The sequence below is a fragment of the Erigeron canadensis genome, chromosome 3, assembly GCF_010389155.1.
Source record: "Erigeron canadensis isolate Cc75 chromosome 3, C_canadensis_v1, whole genome shotgun sequence".
Lineage (NCBI taxonomy): Eukaryota > Viridiplantae > Streptophyta > Magnoliopsida > Asterales > Asteraceae > Erigeron > Erigeron canadensis.
The window spans coordinates 40,028,512-40,047,735 of NC_057763.1; the positions used below are offsets into that span (position 1 = coordinate 40,028,512).

The 19,224-nt window shown below is 35.9% G+C and overlaps 4 protein-coding genes and 1 pseudogene across 7 annotated transcripts; 2 read left to right on the top strand and 3 right to left on the bottom strand.

Moving 5' to 3' along the window:
- Nucleotides 1-3,449: 3,449 nt before the first annotated feature.
- Nucleotides 3,450-5,162, bottom strand: LOC122591255. 2 transcript variants are annotated; one of them, XM_043763492.1, is made up of 5 exons: nt 5,095-5,162; nt 4,330-4,448; nt 4,063-4,251; nt 3,936-3,987; nt 3,450-3,855 (listed from the first exon to the last, which is right to left on the bottom strand). In XM_043763492.1, exons 1-5 carry the CDS (start codon nt 5,113-5,115, stop codon nt 3,748-3,750), a joined length of 489 nt encoding a protein of 162 aa, XP_043619427.1. In that variant the 5' UTR covers nt 5,116-5,162; the 3' UTR covers nt 3,450-3,747. The 2 variants fall into 2 exon arrangements, with proteins under 2 accessions (XP_043619427.1, XP_043619426.1); XM_043763491.1 differs by lacking the exon at nt 5,095-5,162 and adding an exon at nt 4,775-5,088.
- A 463-nt stretch (nt 5,163-5,625) lies between these two features.
- Nucleotides 5,626-10,043, bottom strand: LOC122591254 (SWR1-complex protein 4). 3 transcript variants are annotated; one of them, XM_043763488.1, is made up of 17 exons: nt 9,708-10,043; nt 9,514-9,603; nt 9,022-9,087; nt 8,868-8,927; nt 8,621-8,677; nt 8,338-8,467; nt 8,154-8,221; nt 7,922-8,014; nt 7,793-7,840; nt 7,487-7,660; nt 7,174-7,284; nt 6,933-7,028; nt 6,785-6,853; nt 6,596-6,656; nt 6,435-6,478; nt 6,256-6,341; nt 5,626-5,974 (listed from the first exon to the last, which is right to left on the bottom strand). In XM_043763488.1, exons 1-16 carry the CDS (start codon nt 9,822-9,824, stop codon nt 6,264-6,266), a joined length of 1,362 nt encoding a protein of 453 aa, XP_043619423.1. In that variant the 5' UTR covers nt 9,825-10,043; the 3' UTR covers nt 5,626-5,974; nt 6,256-6,263. The 3 variants fall into 3 exon arrangements, with proteins under 3 accessions (XP_043619423.1, XP_043619422.1, XP_043619425.1); XM_043763487.1 differs by having other exon boundaries at nt 5,626-6,010; XM_043763490.1 differs by having other exon boundaries at nt 5,626-6,010; nt 9,713-9,810.
- Nucleotides 10,044-12,296: 2,253 nt separating this feature from the next.
- On the bottom strand, nt 12,297-12,503 carry LOC122594711 (annotated as a pseudogene).
- Nucleotides 12,504-14,292: 1,789 nt separating this feature from the next.
- Nucleotides 14,293-15,807, top strand: LOC122594646 (GDSL esterase/lipase At3g62280-like). The gene is made up of 5 exons (XM_043767077.1): nt 14,293-14,604; nt 14,691-14,876; nt 14,958-15,121; nt 15,204-15,474; nt 15,561-15,807. Exons 1-5 carry the CDS (start codon nt 14,364-14,366, stop codon nt 15,773-15,775), a joined length of 1,077 nt encoding a protein of 358 aa, XP_043623012.1. The 5' UTR covers nt 14,293-14,363; the 3' UTR covers nt 15,776-15,807.
- Nucleotides 15,808-17,446: 1,639 nt separating this feature from the next.
- Nucleotides 17,447-18,837, top strand: LOC122592125 (GDSL esterase/lipase At3g62280-like). Its single transcript, XM_043764334.1, has 5 exons — nt 17,447-17,666; nt 17,750-17,935; nt 18,028-18,191; nt 18,274-18,544; nt 18,617-18,837. The coding sequence occupies exons 1-5, from the start codon at nt 17,447-17,449 to the stop codon at nt 18,835-18,837; spliced, it is 1,062 nt and encodes a 353-aa protein (XP_043620269.1).
- The last annotated feature ends 387 nt before the right edge of the window (nt 18,838-19,224 follow it).

Below are 19,224 nucleotides of genomic sequence, written 5' to 3' on the forward strand. Positions count from 1 at the left end.
TACCATACATGTCTACCAAAAAATAGCATAGAAGATATACATGTCTGATGAGTATCCCCCGACTACATTAAGAGTAGGGGCGAATAGCAACATGCGCCTAACATAATATATCACAAGTTGGACAATAATTATGCAATAGCAACCATATAACATATAAACAACATAAAAGTATAAAAGCATAATAAACATAAACTCCAAGAAACCAAAACATGTATTATGAAAAGAACCATGCATACAAACATATAAATAGAAATTGACTAAGAATTTATGGGCCTGATGGGCCCACGAGTGCTAAACAACCCATGAAACCAAGTAACTAAGGCCGCCTAACTAGACTAATCCTAGCCATCTCACATAACTCTCAAAATCACTAAACTAATCCTAGTCCTCAAAGTATTCTCTCATTGGTCATGTCATCCGACAGACAAAACATTTTGGGGTCAACATAAATGCTAGGTACCCTCCCCCCTCGGTTTAGACCTATCTCTACTCAAGGCCAAAACCACTACGAAGGTCACAGAGAACCAAGTCTAAGTGAAAAGTCTACATAACCTATTTCCCATATGCCTTTCACTTCTTTTCTTTGTCCTCCGCCGGGACACTCCATTTGAGTGTTCGGTATATTGTCCTTCCACCTCCGTCGACCTACCTCTTCTAGTGGCGAAGCCCTCTGTATCATCGAGTCACCTTAGTTAGGCTCACTTCTCCTGGCCAAACCATCACTACATCCTTGGGCAAGGCAATATGAGAAAATATGTCAGTCTTAGTCACACAAAAATCTACCCTAACCTAATCCTCTACTTTAATCCTAGTTCTCTAGGCAGTCATATCCGAAGTTAAGTTCTCCGACAATCCAAGCACTTTTAGGTCCTTCGCTAGTCGCTCTTCTTATGTAACACCCGTTGCTAGGCATGGGGCGTACCGAAAAAGTATAGCACAACATGGGATTAGTGTAAAAACGGAACTATATGAATAAATGGTTCAGTGAACCCAACACCAAGCATGCCAAAGTACATAAAACATAAAAGCTATACATTGTCAAATACAAGTCAAGATGCAACAAGAAGTCTCGTGCAAGGGAAAACAAACCGTGGCACAACCCATGACCAACATGGCATCTCAAAATCATGAAGTATCAAAATACTTGGAGTCATGTCCCAAATCATCAAGTATGGCCAATACTTGGCATCTAGTACATGCAAGTACTTGGCCCACACAATCGTGGTAAACGTAAAGTATATCAATACTTGGCATCAAGTACATGCAAGTACTTGGCCCACGCAATCGTGGCAACACACACATTCAAAAGTAAACGTCAAGTATATCAATAATTGAACAAGTGTAAAAGTCAACTCTTTTCACAAACTCACTTCCTAAATCAAAAAACCCTATTTCCAAACCCTAAATCAAAATAGTTTTAATAAAACCCAAAGATTTGACCAAATGTTAGTAAATCTTGTTACCCAAGAGGCTAAGACATATAAAACATGATTCAAGTAAGTAGGAAGCAGATTTACTTACAAATTGTTACCTTGAATCCAAAATTCCGAATTTGAGACAAAGAGGAAGAAATAGAGACTTGTTCTTGCAAAGATGGATGATCTTGGTTGATTTACTAGATTATTATTACAAGTTCTTGTTGATCTTTTACTTAATCCATAATCCAAAATCGATTTGAAAAAGAGATGGGGAAGAATTTAGGGTCTTCCATTATTAGAGAGATGGAAGAGAGAAATGGAGTGTAAAGAGATAAAGGAAAGAAAGAAAAGGATAAGGCAAATGAGTGGTAGAGGGGTTTTATTCCATTCTAGCACTCTCGCGACTAGTTTCAGATTATCTCGAGAAATGATTCGTTTAGCTAAAAATTTATACTCGAGACTCGTTCAAGTATTTTAATTACGCAACTATACATATTGTTAAATTACCTTTCTAACGACTATTCACATGACCATATTCCATTTAGTCCAAGTTTGTCTTATTTCCATTTACTAGTCCCGTAAGTTTGATTGTTCCAAACGGCGGGTGTTACATCCCACCTCATCTTAGGCCTATCCCTTCTTCGAATTCCGTCAACGTGAATAAATTCCGCTCTCTTTAGTGGAGTTGTTTGGTCTCTTCTCTTAACATGACCAAACCATCCCAAGCGTTCTTCCCGTAGCTTGTTAATGATGGCCAAACCATATGGGTTTTTGTATGATACTTTATATTGTAATGGATTTTCCTAAACAATGCCCTTATGCCAATGGCTAAGCTCCCTATGTATAAAAAGTGATAATTAGTGTCTTTTTTATTCATTTACTTTGCCATGCTCTCCAACTCGGAGACTTGTACACTTTGCACTTGTAAATAGTTTCAGATTACCTTCAATATGAAATTTATGTAAATAGGTTACCTTTTTATGGATTTTTCCCTTTAATATATTGATCCTTAAAACTAATAGCCTTTCAAAAAAAAAAGTTTTGGAAATATGTTTAAGTTTATAAATAATATATGTATACAAAATTCATTAAGAAGGTATAACGTTTGTAAGAATTGGAGTCGATGGCTTTTAAGGCTTGGAGTTTTAAGAGTTGGAGACTATGCAATATATATGAGTATCAGGAGTGCCCATGGCGAGGTGCTTCCCTTTTTTCCTGAATTAAGTGAGGGTCGTATGCTCTTCATGTACTAAAGGGAGAGAGCGAGAGCAGAAAAAAAATCATGGGACCAGGAACTCTGCCATCTCAACGCCCCCCTCCCAATGTGGCACTCCATTCACTCTAATTGTTGAAGAATGGAGTTAATATATAATGCTATTAAATACATCTCATATATTCCACACTCTTTTTGTGTTTTGTATCATGGCATGGCAACCCTGAGACTACAGAGCAAGGCGTTAATTTTCACTTTTCACGCCCAAGGGGCGTTCTGATAGCGTGAAATTTTGGATGCGTCCAATTTCAAAGAAGAAAACAGTTGTTGCTCTTGGTCCCACCTCAACGTCAACATAAGCTTTTTGTCTGTCTTTTTGTATATATAATATTAATATATTAAAGTTTTATTTAATTAAAAATATAGAATTATAAATATTGTGGGTCCCTTAAGGGGCATTAATATATAAGGCATCGCTCCCACAAAAAGTAGGGAACGCCTTTGATAACTAGGCTACCACGTGTCGCGAGACGTCCCTAAGTGGGGCCTCAAAGGGAACATAATTAGAACTGTTCTAGTGACAAACATAATTAGAACTGTTCTTATTAGGACTGGTTCCAACTGGTTCCAATTAGTTCTTGAACTAGTTTTAGATTTTGACTATTTCGCCTACCTCTGTTCTTTAGCATGAAATTCGGACTTATCAAACATGATAGTCTGAAGATTAACACCTAGTCGAAAGTTGCAACACACGTGTGTATATGCAACCGATAGAGATGTAACATCACGAGAATCACCTCAACATAACAAGGCATAACTTTTGAAAACAGACTAGACAAACATGTTGAACCAGTGGTGGCCACAATTCTTTTCTCAATCTTCAACTGGATAGTATTTCTTGCAGACAACATCGGGCCCAGAAATTGCATAAAAGATAGTATAAAAGTATACTTGCCAAACACACCCAAATTTTCAAGCTCAACAATGTTAGTGTAACAGTCAACACAACTACACAAGAGTAACATTTGATTCACTTGTATGTTGACGATATGCTGCTTAATCTCTCATAAACTTTGACTGCTACACTGAAAATGCTTCTGTCCCATAACGAATTTACTATTTTTCTGTTGCTGCATTCGCTACAGCCGTCTTGACCCAACGTGACAATGCAATCAAGAACGGAGTGTAGGCAAAATAGCAAGTGAGAGTCCATGTAACTAGACCCTGAGTACAAAAGAATCCTCTAATTAGTATAACAATAGTACAATTACATATGTGATATAATCTGCTTTTTAAAGTTATACCTGACCCAAAATCTCAATGTTTGCCTGGGGATAGTACCATAGATGGAACAGTCTGAAAATTAACAACTATAAGTAGCTACACATATATTTGCTGATTCTGCAAAGTGAGGAAGAAAATGTTGCTTACTTCATAACAGGAATCTCGGCAAGAGGACAGACAAGACCAATGATACAAGCCAATGCAAATCCAACTTTAGTCCGATCCAGGGCTAACCAAATCAACTCGGCACCTGCAAACAGTATGTAAGCTTCCACGTTGTCTGCAACTCCAGCTTTGTATAATTCGGCGCTTAAATCTAAGAACACCACCAATGCTCTGCAGTTGCAACACGGTAACATCACCACAGAAACATTAATTTGTAAGAAAACAAGCAAAAAGGAGAAAGCTACTCACATGAGAGTTGCAAGGAGTTTGTTGAAACCATCCTCCGGAGGCTTTGCTAGAAATTTTTCATCCACAAAAAGTTGTAGCAAACCGACAGTGGTATAAAACAATCCAAGCAATGGAGGAACCTGCTCATATCATCATACAAATTTGGGATATCGTCACAAAGAAAAACACCGCATAACCTTTTAATGACGAAGTGGGCAAGTTATTGAACAATTTTTGTAGGGTTAACCTGAATAGGAAGAATTTCTTCCGCATACCCGTTTAGAATTAGATACTTTTGAATAGAAATATTATGATTTTATATAACATAAAACTGTCCAATGATATGACTACATTTTTGTTGAAAGTTCATGAGAATTTTTCATTCTTTTCCCATTAATTTTCTTTACTCAACTTAGAATAAAATATCAACAAAAGGATAGGGATATAAGGATAGCCAGTTATCTACCCAGATGTTGGTGTGGAGAGGGCCAATATCAATGGAGCCAGTTTGGTATACGACAAGGTTCACCCGGGAGTGGATGCCGTCTAAAACTGGACCCAAAAGGAAACCACACCCAAAGAGGCATAGAGAAACAGATGGCCATAACTTTTTTAGGTTCTGCCTACTAGTCTGACTGCAACATGGCTTGCAACCAAATTGCTTCAGGCTGTGGTGGATTAGGATGGGCCTGGGAAGAAATCTAGTAGAGGAACCAACAAAAGGGTTCATGGTCAGTTTGGCACCTTCTCTGAAGCTTTTTTGGCCATATATTATACTAAACTTACCTCAACCACTGAGAGGCTCATCTAATGATTAATACACTTGCAAGTCTTTCAGCAATGCATATCCTTATAGTTGGACCCACAGACAAGCAGCAATAAATAATGACATACACATCTGTTTTTTCCCATTTTAATACATATATATATTGAAGCTTTAAGCATAGACACTTAAACCATATACACTTCCTTGATAACTTGATAATGTTGGGTATAAACTATAAAGCAATGGGCATGTTATTTGTGAAACAAAAATAAAATCCAAATAAAAAATTCTGAAAAAAATTGAACACAACTCTTACAAACAATAGTGTTAGGCATCCCGATATCCTTACAAGAGATCTTAAGTTCAAACTCCACTAAAGTGATACACTCATACCACATATATACAAGTCAAAGACTCGTGATCTAACTCAACAGGGAAAAACATTATCTGTTTGCCCGTTTTACTTGATAGTGTGAATGTGTAACAAGTAATGAACAATAAATTGCTTAATCCCGGGTAAAGTATACCAAAATAGAAAAGAGATGATGGGATTGGGAAATATCAATAGCACTCGTTAATTTAGCATCCTAACACATTTCAAATTCTAACACTCAACCATACACACCTTAAAAAGGTTCCTTACAAATCACAACATAAACATATTCTTGTATTTACATCAAGTATATCATAATTGGCATTCAAGTCATTTGACTGCTTCAGGAAGGCAAAAAAACACATACGCCTCACTACAGAATGCCGCACCACAATTTGTGTGCTTCCTTGTATAACAACAGACCGGATAAAATCTGCTTGACTCCACAGAGGATAGAGACCTTTTTTGCATAAAGATGGGCAAGAAGACGATTAATACTGGTCGTCGTTTTCTTGATAACCAATAAGCTGCCAAAATTAAAACCCAAATAGCAACCTTTATATCTGGAAAAAAAGATTCTAATGAGCTTAATATAGACAGTAAAAAGCATCCAATCAAGACACAATATACTCAACTATATACAGCAAGGACCAAGTAAAACAGCCATCATATTAAATCGTGAATGGTTAGAGATATTTGTAAAGGCAAAAATAACTTGTCGAGGTGTGCATTTCTTTATTCTTTTCAAAAATATATCTCAGATAAAATAAAAGTTCAAAAGCAAGTGAAGTCCAGGAATCCATTTCACCTGTCAAACTAACTATCGGTAGCCTTCAACTTTCGAGGCCTTTTATGAGACTGGGCAGGTGAAGATGGAGCTTCTCTTCCAGGTCCCTTTAAACACAAACAATATACCATTAATAATACGAGCAGAAAAACATAACCTAAAAAGGTAAACCAGATTAAGATGTAAACCATGCCTCATACCTTGCGTTTCTGGTCCCGTTTGCCAACTCTTTCCCCTGATATTGCTGGACAGTATTAAGATAAAATGAAGAAAGCATTAAAAGGGGGAAAATGGGAAGAATAAGTCTATTAAAAAGATGAAATCATGAAACCACAACTAAAGGTCAAAGAAAACTTGTTACCTCCAAAGCTTACTGAGTCGGGAATAAATGTTCTGTCCTGATCCATCCCACGCTGTAAAAGCTGCGAGTTTGCATCAAAAGAAACCATATTAAAACATATGATACAGGTAGAATGTATTCTTTCCACTACACGTACAAGAAAAAACAACTAAAAAGATTCCACAGTTGTCTTTTAGAAGGATTGGTAACCTTTGGTGTGTCTGGTGTTTCAGTATATGAACTTTCACGATAAGATGAGCCTTCCTCCTTATTTTGCAACTGAAAAGAAACAAACAGAAGAGCAAATTTAGTAAGCCAAAAGAATAATTAGGCAGTTACTCGTAAAACAAAACAATACCTGTTTCTGAAGGTTTAGAAGAGTCAGTATCTCTTTCCGCAATTCTAGATGCTCAGCACAAACAGCTTTAGTGGGGACTTTGGGTTTCAAATTCACCTGTTTCAAATGTCATCAAGTATAACAAGGTTACTATGTTCACAGGCATATTAGTAAGATAACAATAATTTCCCATGAGGGATAATCGTACTTCTTAATATAAAAGTATCTCCCATCAACAAATGTAAAGAGGATAATTAGTAACCTTAAGCTCTTGTAAGAATTGTTCAACACGCTTGATCGTTCGCAATCCTGCTGTTGAGCTGGCAGCTTGCACCATTTGCTCCAGCGCATATGTTCTCAAGTATACGCGAAGCTGCAAACCGGAAAAATCAATATTTCCAATGTCCCAATAACTTGCATGAGACACATCAAACAAGGAAGCAGGTAACGGCCGCTAATCACATACAATTGCTATATTTAAAGGTGACAAAACAATAGCAAAGAACCATGGTCCTACAACTATACACGCTTATTGAGTTCATGTCAAAATAAATTCTATGGGAAATTTGTTATACCGTGCGAAGGGAAGCTGCAGCGGCAGCAGCATTCTCTGCCATTGAGACCAAAGGTGCAACACCCGAGGTAACCTGCATATTAGAAGGCGACGCAGTATCAACAAGAATGCTAGTTTTCTCCACACCTTCTGGGCTAGTATTTGACATGACAGCCAATTCAGCTTGCTCGGCAGCCTGGGGAACAAAACATGATACCGTCAATGAAAATGATTATTACACACCAACATACATACATATACATGTATTTGGGATTTTGTTTCTGATAAGGGATTGTAAAACAGAGCAAAAATCCGGTATGGAACTTGCCTTAGCAGCCATACGAGACTCGGTAATTCTCTTAGCTTCGGAAAGAACCTGATAGAAAACAAATAGATTTCAACATATATATTTGAAATAAAAGGACCCAGATTATTTGAGAGAGAAAAAGATGCATACCTCAGCATCTTTACGCTCTTGTTGCTTTGTCTGAGAGAGGACCATGGACAATGCACGCTTCCGTTCGATCTCTTGAGTGATGTTGTAAGGTTCCTACAAATAAATAGATCCTTCCCATGACTTACATAGTTACATATAAGGGCTTAAAAGCTACATGGCGAAGTATTTAAATATGTTCAAAAAGAAACATATAATATACAATATAATGCTGCACATGTAATCAAAAGCATGCCTTAACAAGAGGGTGACCAGAAACATCAGCAGGAGTTAGAGCCCTTGCAATCAATATTGCTTTAGAAACTGCAAGATTTACAAAGAGAACATGAAAGTAAGCAAAATTGGAGTTCTAATACATTCATGGCTGCTACTAATGGAACTGATATCAGATGTTAGAAAAAAGTAATGAACTAAATTACCGCTATAGTACCGATGTTTCAGTTCCTCAACTGATCGATCTGATGGAAATCTATCCGCAATTACAACAAAGCGAAGATCAAAACGTTGGCACATATCAAACAGCTGATCTGTCTCTTCTTTGGTCCATTTCTGCCATATTTAATAATAGATTGCTCACCAAAAATAAAGGGAAGCTTTATATAACCATTTCCAGACCCTTAGTGGCCACAAAACAATAAGGGAAAGAACAAACAAATACGAGTAATCTACAACAACTATCTAAGAACATAATTTGACACTTACCGGATCTGCCAGAAGCTTCTCGTACTCTTCGTCAGTGTACTTGAGGACATCAACTGACTGCAGAAATTGTATGTCAAAACATGGCAGTTAATAAGGAAAGAATATTTTCAAAGCGAACAATATACAATAACGAGCGATCATCCAAATTCCATATATATATATATATTTCTTAGTTCTTTAGTTACAACTACCGAATACTTAATACTGTCAACTTCAACAATATTCTACTAGCAAAAGAAACCATTACCTTGTTGTACTTTGCAAACGAATAATCTCCTTTTGGCGGAGTTCCATTTACAACTCTGACCTATAAAAACAAAACCCGTATAGAACTTCTTAAAAAACCTCTAACTAACAAGCCAAATCCTTTATCGAAAAGGGTAGTGAATAACATAACATACCCAATGATATAGCTGCAAGTTATCTTTCCTAGCAGAATTTGTAAAACCAAGCCATTCCCATGTTATCTGAAATAAAAATCAAAACTTTAAACAAGCTATACAGAAATAAATATATAGACCCATATCGAACATTCTACGCAAACGTTGGAGGGCCTTTTCTACCATTTAGGTAGAAATTGGAAGCAGCCTCTCTACTTAGGTAGAGGTAAGGTCTGCTACATCTTAACCTCCCCAATACATTGTCAAGGTATTGGGGCTCAAAACCCGCGGAAGGCGGCACTGGGCAGTTTCTTTTTTACCCATATCGAACATTCATAATACGCACTTAGAAACAAAGTAAACCACTAAAAGTATACAAAAAACGTAAAGAGCTTAATAATTACAACACTAGTTTAAAGGGTAACGGGGAAGCTTTGACTCGGATGTAGGCAGCCTAATAAAGCAAAAGAATTATACAAAAACATATTAAAAAAGGGGGAAAAAAAAACAGACCTTTTCATTTTCAGGCTGATGACGTTTTTTGAGATGATTAACATCAACAGAAGGCATAAGAGGTGGTACACCACCAGTAAGTGCATAAACCTACACAAACACACAAAATTAACAACTTATAGCAGCAAGACTACATTATTATATACACATTATTATAATTATTTGCGTATATGTATTGTGAATGTAAATGTAACCTCACGGGAAATGCCATCAGGTTTTCTCTGAGAATCTTTTTGAGGTCTTGATTTTTTATCAACTGGAATTCCAGGGAGTGAACTTTTTGGGAGCCCTAAAATGTCTTTTGCATCCATTCTTTAATTTAAAGCAAAATTAGGGTTTTGTTTAGCAGTAGTATTGCGAGGAAAGGGATCTTGTATAGCATGGATTTATTGAGAAATTAATGAGATATTTTAACTCACTCGTGATTTTGATTTTGATTTTGAGCTACACGATTGAAATTGTTGCTGAACAGAGCAGAGGTGTTTCCTAAATTGAATAATTAACAATAAAATAGTAAATAATAATTTTAGGAGACTAAGCCCCAACTCTTTGCACTTGGTTACAGAGAAATCCCCAAAAACAAGTTTTTGGAGAAATCGGTCTTGGTCAACACTCAACACAATTAAAAACTGGTTATGACCAAATCGGTTTCGGTTAGGAATCTGTTTTGGTCAAAAGGTTGACCGGTTTTTTTAGGTTTTTTTCCTAAAGACCATAAACGAACCGATATGAAATCGATACTATAGAAACCAAAAAGCGGAACCGGTTCGGAACCGACGGGTTATCCAAAACCGGTTTTCTTCGTTCGGTTTTCAATTTTTCGAAAGCAATTCTCCCAAAACCGGTTCTTTTATAACTTATAGTTGGTTATGGTTACTTTGTAAGTTTGCTTGCTTTGTGTTGGACTATGATTTCAAATTTTCAACACTAATTGACATAACTACCATCATCACCAAATGATTAGCCTTCTATTATCTCAAAAAGAGTTTTGTGTGATATCTCATGTTTAACGTATGAACTGTCATTTATGTAACTTCATTTCTTCCTCATTCTCTTTTGATTGATTATGTATATTGTGTGTGATTTTAGGTTTCATCTTTGTAATCGTTCAGTCTAATCACCATATCCGACATCATGTATACCAATCAAAGGCTTCACATTCGTGTTCAAATTCAATTCATGTTATAACCAATGATTTATAGTTACCATGGTATGAGAGCATAATGGAGATGTGAAAAATCGGAATCCGTTTATGGTGTTATAGATTATCAATCATTTTTCTACCTACTAAGGCACATATAACATAATACTTAACTTTATGTCTGACAATTTGAAACTGCAAAGATAAATTTGGGTGTGTTATCATGTTTATGGGTTTGTTGGGTAGTGCTCAACTTTGAAGGACATGTCTAGTTGGGTAATGTTAACAATTCTATGAATATATTAGCAGGTCGAGTGGGTCTTTGATCGTAAAGTAATGATGTTAACAAATTTAATAATGTTAACAATTCTATGAATATATAAGGGTGTTTCTTTTCTTCCAGAAAGATAAGGTAAAGAGAAAGCACGTGACTTTTCTTGTGTCAGACATTTGTTTTTTATGTTTCTTTTTCGTAAATTATATAAATAATTTATTTATTATATTACAACCTAAACACTAAAATTAGGATAAACTTGTAGCATATTTTAACAAAGGAAATATTATCTATATAGTCAAATGTCACACTCTATATTCTAATATGGACTTCTATAAATAAAAATTATCTGGATGGTTATAAAATCTTTACCACCTAACACATATGGTAAGATATAAAATCATCAAATTAAATGATATCAAGTGTCCATACGGGCTCCACCAATTAACTAGTTTTTACTTGTCTTCTCCCAACTTTTTTTTCCCGTGTGTACGTTTCTCATGTATGTAATATAACAAAGGTTGGTTCCCTTAATAAGTTATTAGTAGGGTTGAGTATGAATCGGTTTGGGTCGGTTTTTGCCTAAAACCGAATCAGAACCATTCCATTCAGTGTTTAGAAAACCTAAAACATTCGGTTTGGTTTGTCGGTTTTCCGGTTCGGTTTAGATTGGTTTCATTTTTTATTTTTTTTACGTTTTTATTTTGTATGTTACCTTCCCCGACTTATGTACATTCACTCGGCTACATGATTACGTCATTAGTGAACTTAAATCTAAAGGATTATAGGGTAACCTTAGCCCCGTACCACAATTTAGAAAAAAAAAAACAAGGTTCCGTTCCTTGCATATCGTTTCTTTCTAGTTTCCAACTTTTCTAGTTGTAATGATTTTTGAATGTGAGACTAGTTGAGACGTTTTGAACATATTAAAGTTGTGATTATCGAAGCCAAAACCTTTGAAGGTGAAAAAGGATTTTTGACACCGACAGTTGAAAAGGAAAAAAGATAGATTGCAAGATTATTACAAGGTATTACTTGAAACTTTGCTTTTTTAGCTTCAAATTAACATTATTGAATTTTTGTATTGTTTTTATGCAAAGAAAAACTTTTTTTTTTTTTTGAACGTAAAGAAAAATTTGTTATTAAACTTTGCTTCTTTCTTTTTATGCAGATTCATATAGACAATGCTTACAGACGCTTGAACAAACTCTCAAATAGAATCTATTGTCTTGATATATTCTGAAGTTCAAATATGAATAAATTGTATCGGTTAACTACTATTGATGGTACTCGTAATAAACAATATTGATTGACAATTAATATAGATTTTGATTTTTGAATAATCATCAAACAAAAAGTTGAACTAAAAATTGGGATGCCAGACCTTGGTGTGAGTGTAGGACCAAGGCGACAAATTTACAGAAAAGAGACCCACTAGCAAGCTAGTGTCACCGGCCCTTTCCACCCTCCAAAAATAAGATTAATATCGAGTGGGCCAATGACCCACATATCAGATATTAAACTGATAAGAACAGATACTACACTTGATCTTAGCCAAAAGGCCGAGAAAGGTATGCTTCTTCCCTTCCTGGCCCGTTTGTTTTATAGCCCACTCATCCTCATTCTACTTCTTGGATTAGCGATGTGGGACAGAATACCAAAGTTTCTCAATTTTCCAGTTCAAGAATCACGCCAATTAAACTATCGGTCTATCTATCACTCTTCTTGACCAACCATTTATAAGTTAATTAAAATAACATACTTCACTCATCTAACGACTACTAATAAAACGAGAAAGTCATAAAACCAAATGAAATTTCATGAATCAAATTTTCTTTTGTTTTTCTTGATGTATGGAAGAAAGAAACCACAAGTAAATTGGTTACTTGAACAAGAATCAACACACAAGATTACCTTGACAAGATAAAATCCATGGTTGTCCAACGCCCTTTGACTGAGTGGCAATACATATATAACAAAACATATAGTCATTAGTTAACTTATATCTTTAATATAAGTAGGTAGCCTACTTCAATTTCATGCTCAGTATATTTCCTAACCTCCCAAATATGGCTCTCAAAGATACAAATTGTAGTACTCAACAAAAGATCATAGTAAAGGACTAATTAACAAGTCTATCTCTATTTATATATATCCACATACCCTGCACATTTGACATGCTCTCAAATTTGGGCATGCATTTTATCCCTTTAGTTTCATGGCTTCATTGCTGTTACTCTTTACGGCTCTTGTGAGATCCCATCATCATGGTTCTGCCGGCCCTCCAATCCACAGTGACCTTCCAAAGAAAGATAAAAGAAACAAGTTTTCATCTCACCATGTCTCTACTACGCAACCGGATGTACATTTGTTTCTGTCGAAGAATATGGATCATGATTGTATTTGGCCTGCTTAATATATACGCAATATTGTTACTACGTATAAAAATCACCTCATTGTACTTCGTCCACTTTGCTTGATTTGTGTTAACGAATTGCATAAGACAACGAGAGAAACGTAACTCAGTTGCCAGTTGGCTGACTTGTGAGGATATATGGCTTCAAACCATTGAATGTTTTACTATCTCAAGAAATCTTGGTTGTAATGCATTTCCAATTTTATTTCATTTTGATATAATTCATGTGAAATTCGCATACTTTTGGTTATTTACTTATATGAACTCTTAATTATTATAAGCTATTGGCTTGGGAGCTACTGGCCAAGCCCTTGGTCTGTTTTTACCATGAATGCATTATGACTTACTATATCAACCATTGTTGTTTATTTTTGTAAAACCAAAAACATACTTATGCCAGCAACTCAAGAGAGTGTACATATAGTATCTATTACTCGCCGTTGCTTAAGACACCAGTTTTCGCAAAAAGATGTAATTCTTAAAAATTGATCTGACAATTACGCCATCAAGATAACGGTGAAATGTTTCTTTTTTTCTTCAATATCCAACATGTTTAATAAAACGACATGTTTGTGTGTGTGTGTGTGTGTATAATCATCCTTGATGGGCCAAATATATATGTTGTATATTATATTTCAAATATCATTTGAATTATATAATATTAACAAACAAACAAAGAAACATCTACTTGTAATATCCTATAAACACTTACCTCCATATACTTCCCAGCCTCCTAACAAAGTAAGATATATATTCCTGCATCCAGATCCTGAACTGGTGCACCGTCACATGCATGTTTCCTTGTCACTTACTTGATACCTTCACTCTTACAGTTTATACCAACTTGATTTTATAATTCCTCAAATAACGGTTGCTCCACATGTTCTTACTTAGTACATCTATATTTTATTTCATGTTGATATTCCCTTTAAAGTGACAGACCATAAGAAGGTTCTGTAGATCAGGTCAAGTGAATAATTCAGTAGTGCTGGCCGGTTGAACAGAAATATTGTATCAGAATGGATATGAAGAGGGTGAATATCGTATGGGGGATTCTATGGGTCTCGACGCTATTTGTTCTCTCAGTGTCAACCAAAATGATCACCAGACCGATGATTATCAACTTTGGTGATTCAAATTCCGACACAGGCGGAGTTTTGGCAGGTGCAGGACTTCCCATTGGCCTTCCACATGGCATTACGTTCTTTCACAGAGGGACGGGTCGTTTTGGTGATGGCAGACTCATCATTGACTTTTTCTGTAAGTCAGCATCCTCCTGAACCTGGCTTGGTGTCTCTTATCTTATATGTTTGTATGTCATTATTCATATTCAACTTTTGGAACAGGTGAACATATGAAGCTGAGTTATTTGAGCCCATATCTTGAATCACTAGCACCAAATTTCACAAGTGGAGTAAACTTTGCAGTAGCTGGAGCCATGACTCTACCACAATTTGTTCCTTTTCAACTCGATGTTCAAGTTCGCCAATTCATTCATTTCAAGAACCGGTCACTTGAACTCCTTTCACTTGGTAGGTTGGTCTACCTTTCCTGACACAACAGAGTCGCCAGGTTTACTGATTAAACCGTTGTTTAAATTCTTTTTTAAACAGGTTCTGGGGGCTTTATAAATGAAGATGGATTTCGAAATGCACTTTACATGATAGATATTGGACAAAATGATCTCCTGGTTGCACTATATGCAGCAAATCTAACCTATGCACCGGTTGCAGCCAAAATTCCATCTTTTATAGCAGAAATCAAACTGGCCATCCAAGTAAATATCTGCTTATCTCATTTCACTTTTCCTCTTATATGATTATCAATTTACATACTCAAATTTTATATTTGAAATGTAGAATATATACCTATATGGGGGGAGAAAGTTCTGGATACACAACACAGGGCCACTAGGTTGTGCACCTAAAGAGCTTGCATTACATCCACACAACAATACCGATCTTGACAGAATTGGATGCTTTCGTGTCCACAATGATCTAGCCAAGCTTTTCAACAAAGCGTTGCGTAAAATGTGCAAAGAGTTGAGACTAGTACTAAAAGATACAAAAATTGTATATGTGGATATATACACCATCAAATATAATCTCTTCTCAAACCCCTCAAACTATGGTACTTAACAACAAATTCTATTTCACTTAAAAACTTTCTGGTGCATATAGAAAGATACTAATGGAATGTAGTTTGTGGATTGACAGGATTTGTAAAACCATTCAAGGCATGTTGTGGGTCTGGAGGGGATCCGAATAATTACAATGTGAAAGCCACGTGTGGACAACCGGGGTATAGCATATGTGACAACGTAACATCGGCTATAGTATGGGATGGTGTTCACTACACAGAAGCTGCAAATAAGGCAGTTGCTGCTACGATCCTATCCACACCATCGCTGAAACTGGAGCGGTTTTGGTAGGGTTGACTACATGATCGTGTACTAGTAGTTTGACAGGCAAAGAAATAAATTGTTCTATAATATGAAGTTATTGACGTTGATTCAGATTTTGCAATTTAAGTGATTCAAAATTAGCTTTAGACATAATAGAAAAATGGATCTTAATCAAATATCTGGGGATCAGACATTATGACGTTGGGTCAGCCTATGTCATATAAACAACTTAATAAATAATAAAACCACATTTGACATTTTCATATACGGAGTACTACTACATCTTTGTCAGATACATTATTATAATTAAAAAATTTCCTATATAATATGCCATGTGGTTTATTTTTGTTTGATACTACCTCCTACTAGAAGCGTCGCATTTTAAATATTCAAAGTCTTTACTTTTTAACTTTGACCTTAAATATTATTTTTCGTGTTATATAACTTTTGATGAAAATTATACCTAATGAAAATATATCTAAAACTCAATCAATTCATATAACTTTCATCGACTATTATATAACACACACACAAAAAAAAATTAAGGTCAAAGTTGATAAATAAAGACTTTGAATAAACAAGACACTTCTAATGGGACGGAGAGAGTAATTAGTTGGCCCACAATCAGCTGTATATCCATAATGTGGGTATACATGACTTGCTCGGCGGTTGTAGCTATGGGTTGTCCGGGCTTGAACTGTGACCTTGTGCTATTTGTGGCAAAGATGACCCATTTATTACCAACTGAGCTACATGCCATTGGCTATTAGAAACATGCATACATGACAGTCAATCTTGAAAACGAGTTACAATAGAACTAGTCATTTCTAGTTTTGATTCTTCACATCCAGGTTTAGAGAAGGTGTTAGTTGTTCAAGCTTTAAGATTCATAATAGAAGTACTTTGAAAATGACTATGGTTTTTAATCATTATGCTTAACTCGTATGCCCATTGTAGCGAAACAAAGAAACTGTTGATGCTTTTTCTTATAAACTTAAAATAAAAAGCTCATTTCATAATGGATAAATACATGTCTTATAATTGGTAGCTAAGTTTGGAGTATAATTGTTATATGTATTGAGCGTGCTAGTTCGCTAGCTTCTTGGTTATCGGTATGATGAATTGAACTGCACTTGATAGTAGCGAGCATCTAGCTCCCCTGTCCCAATTTGTATGTGGCACAACAAATGACCTATGAAGCAAGAATGCTTGTAAAATACTTAATTTCTCAGTGAAATAACAAGTCACTGCACTAAAAAAAGTGATCTCTAAAATTACTCATCAACGCATATGGATACTCTAAGGACTCGACGTACTATCAGATTTTTACGCAGAAAGATAGTTTTAACATTCACTGTGTGTTGGGTTACAGTGGTTGGTAGAAATAAACAGATGCCGCAAGACAACCTTGTAAGGTGACTACAGATGACGCAAGACAACCTTGTAAGGTGACTGTCTTGATTCTTCTTATTTAGTAATGCAACTTGATTTTACAAAACTTTAAAGCTGGTCTTCATCCACATGTCCACATGTGATATTCTTAATATAAAAACACAGGTTTCTGCAACTTGACTCAAAAGGACAATCATCTACAGTTTTGGTTTGTTAGCAGCTGTATATATTCTATTTTCCACGTTGACGAGTCTTATAAAGTAAGACCTTAATGAAGCTTCAGTAGACACTATCAAGTGAAAAGATATGAAGAGTGTAAATGTTCTTTTGGGCCTTCTATGCATTTGTGTGCTCTTTGGTGTATCAGTGTCCAAACCACTACTTATTAACTTTGGGGATGCAAACTCCGACACAGGAGGTGTGCTAGCCGGTGCAGGACTCCCCATTGGCCTCCCACATGGCATTACATTTTTTCACAAAGGCACGGGCCGTTTTGGAGATGGTCGACTCATCCTTGACTTTATTTGTAAGTCAACTCTTTATTGTTATAATGTTATTTGTCATTAACTTCAGCCTTTTGCTTTCTACTAATATTGAGTTTTGGAACAGGTGAACATCTACATTTGGGTTATCTGAGCCCATATCTAGAATCACTGGCACCAAATTTTACAAGTGGCGTAAATTTTGCAGTAGCTGGAGGCATGATACTGCCAAAATTTGTTCCTTTTCATCTTAGTGTTCAAGTTCGCCAATTCATCCATTTCAAGAATCGTTCACTAGAACTTCTGTCACATGGTTTGTTTATTTGTCCTCTTCTTGATCCTTTACTCGTATTATTTTGTCCTTGTTTATGATCTTCTGAAAAATGAACGCATAATTTTGAACAGCTCCTGGGAACTATATCAATGAAGATGGATTTCGTAACGCACTATACATGATAGATATGGGACAAAATGATATCCTTGAAGCACTATATGCGTCAAACCTTACTTATGCACCGGTTGCAGCTCAAATTCCATCTTTTGTGGCGGAAACTAAACTAGCTATTCAAGTAAGCATATATATTCGTTGCATTCATCTTATCATTATTCGGGTATCTACTAATATGCTTAATTTTTATATATGAAATGTAGAACTTGTACCAGTATGGGGCGAGAAAGTTTTGGGTATTCAGCACAGGGCCACAGGGTTGTGCTCCTAAAGAACTTGCATTACATAAACACACAGATGCTGACCTGGACAAAATCGGATGCTATCGTGTCCACAACGATGTATCCAAACTTTTTAATAAAGGGTTACGTAGCATGTGCAACGAGCTGAAGTCAGAATTGAAGGATGCAGTTATTATGTATGTGGATATCTACACTATAAAATACGATCTTTTTGCTAATCCCTCAAAATATGGTAAGAACTTTGCTGGAATTAATCAATTTCAAGAATCATATAAATGATGAGACTAATGCTTTGTGTTGACAGGATTTGTAAAACCACACAAGGCATGTTGTGGGTATGGAGGAGATCCAAACAATTACAATGTGACAGCCACATGCGGGCAACCCGGATACAACATGTGCAGTAACGTATCATCGGCCATAGTATGGGACGGTGTTCACTACACAGAGGCTGCAAATAAAATAGTTGCTGCTAAAATCCTTTCCATGCCATCACTAAAACTAGGCCGCTTTTGGTCCACCTGAGATTTGAATATTAGATAAATTTGAATAAGATGGATGGATATTTATTCAAATTTGATAAAAGCATTTCATATTTACGAATTTGAAATTGTATCCAGCATTGAAATTGCAATAAAAGAATGCTTATTTAAGTACGAGTACTAAGTATACATTGTGACTGAACTGAATTCAGGTTTTGCAACTGATATATGATTCAATGTATGCTAAAGTGGAGTCTTATAGTATCATAGATAGTTTCACCTTTGTTATGAATTCCCATAAAGGAATTTCTTACATACCTCAAGGGTTCTAGCAAGAACGACGAAAAATCTTTGACTACGTGGTCTCTTGAACCCAACCAACCATCCCATGAACCCAACATTCTGTTAGCTAAAGAGTTCGTAAATGGTT

What these genes read in the sequence shown, in the direction of transcription:
- LOC122594646 (XM_043767077.1), top strand. Translation starts at nt 14,364, where the DNA reads ATGGATATGAAGAGGGTGAATATCGTATGGGGGATTCTATGGGTCTCG. An exon ending in ACTTGAACTCCTTTCACTTG is followed by an intron (nt 14,877 to 14,957) that starts GTAGGTTGGTCT and finishes TTTTTTAAACAG; the next exon opens with GTTCTGGGGGCTTTATAAAT. An exon ending in CTCAAACCCCTCAAACTATG is followed by an intron (nt 15,475 to 15,560) that starts GTACTTAACAAC and finishes GTGGATTGACAG; the next exon opens with GATTTGTAAAACCATTCAAG.
- LOC122591255 (XM_043763491.1), bottom strand. Translation starts at nt 5,038, where the DNA reads ATGAACCCTTTTGTTGGTTCCTCTACTAGATTTCTTCCCAGGCCCATC. An exon ending in AAACTCCTTGCAACTCTCAT is followed by an intron (nt 4,252 to 4,329) that starts GTGAGTAGCTTT and finishes TTGCAACTGCAG; the next exon opens with AGCATTGGTGGTGTTCTTAG. An exon ending in ACATTGAGATTTTGGGTCAG is followed by an intron (nt 3,856 to 3,935) that starts GTATAACTTTAA and finishes TTTTGTACTCAG; the next exon opens with GGTCTAGTTACATGGACTCT.
- LOC122591254 (XM_043763488.1), bottom strand. Translation starts at nt 9,824, where the DNA reads ATGGATGCAAAAGACATTTTAGGGCTCCCAAAAAGTTCACTCCCTGGA. An exon ending in AATTCTTACAAGAGCTTAAG is followed by an intron (nt 7,029 to 7,173) that starts GTTACTAATTAT and finishes CATTTGAAACAG; the next exon opens with GTGAATTTGAAACCCAAAGT. An exon ending in CGACTCAGTAAGCTTTGGAG is followed by an intron (nt 6,479 to 6,595) that starts GTAACAAGTTTT and finishes AATACTGTCCAG; the next exon opens with CAATATCAGGGGAAAGAGTT.
- LOC122592125 (XM_043764334.1), top strand. Translation starts at nt 17,447, where the DNA reads ATGAAGAGTGTAAATGTTCTTTTGGGCCTTCTATGCATTTGTGTGCTC. An exon ending in ACTAGAACTTCTGTCACATG is followed by an intron (nt 17,936 to 18,027) that starts GTTTGTTTATTT and finishes AATTTTGAACAG; the next exon opens with CTCCTGGGAACTATATCAAT. An exon ending in TGCTAATCCCTCAAAATATG is followed by an intron (nt 18,545 to 18,616) that starts GTAAGAACTTTG and finishes TTGTGTTGACAG; the next exon opens with GATTTGTAAAACCACACAAG.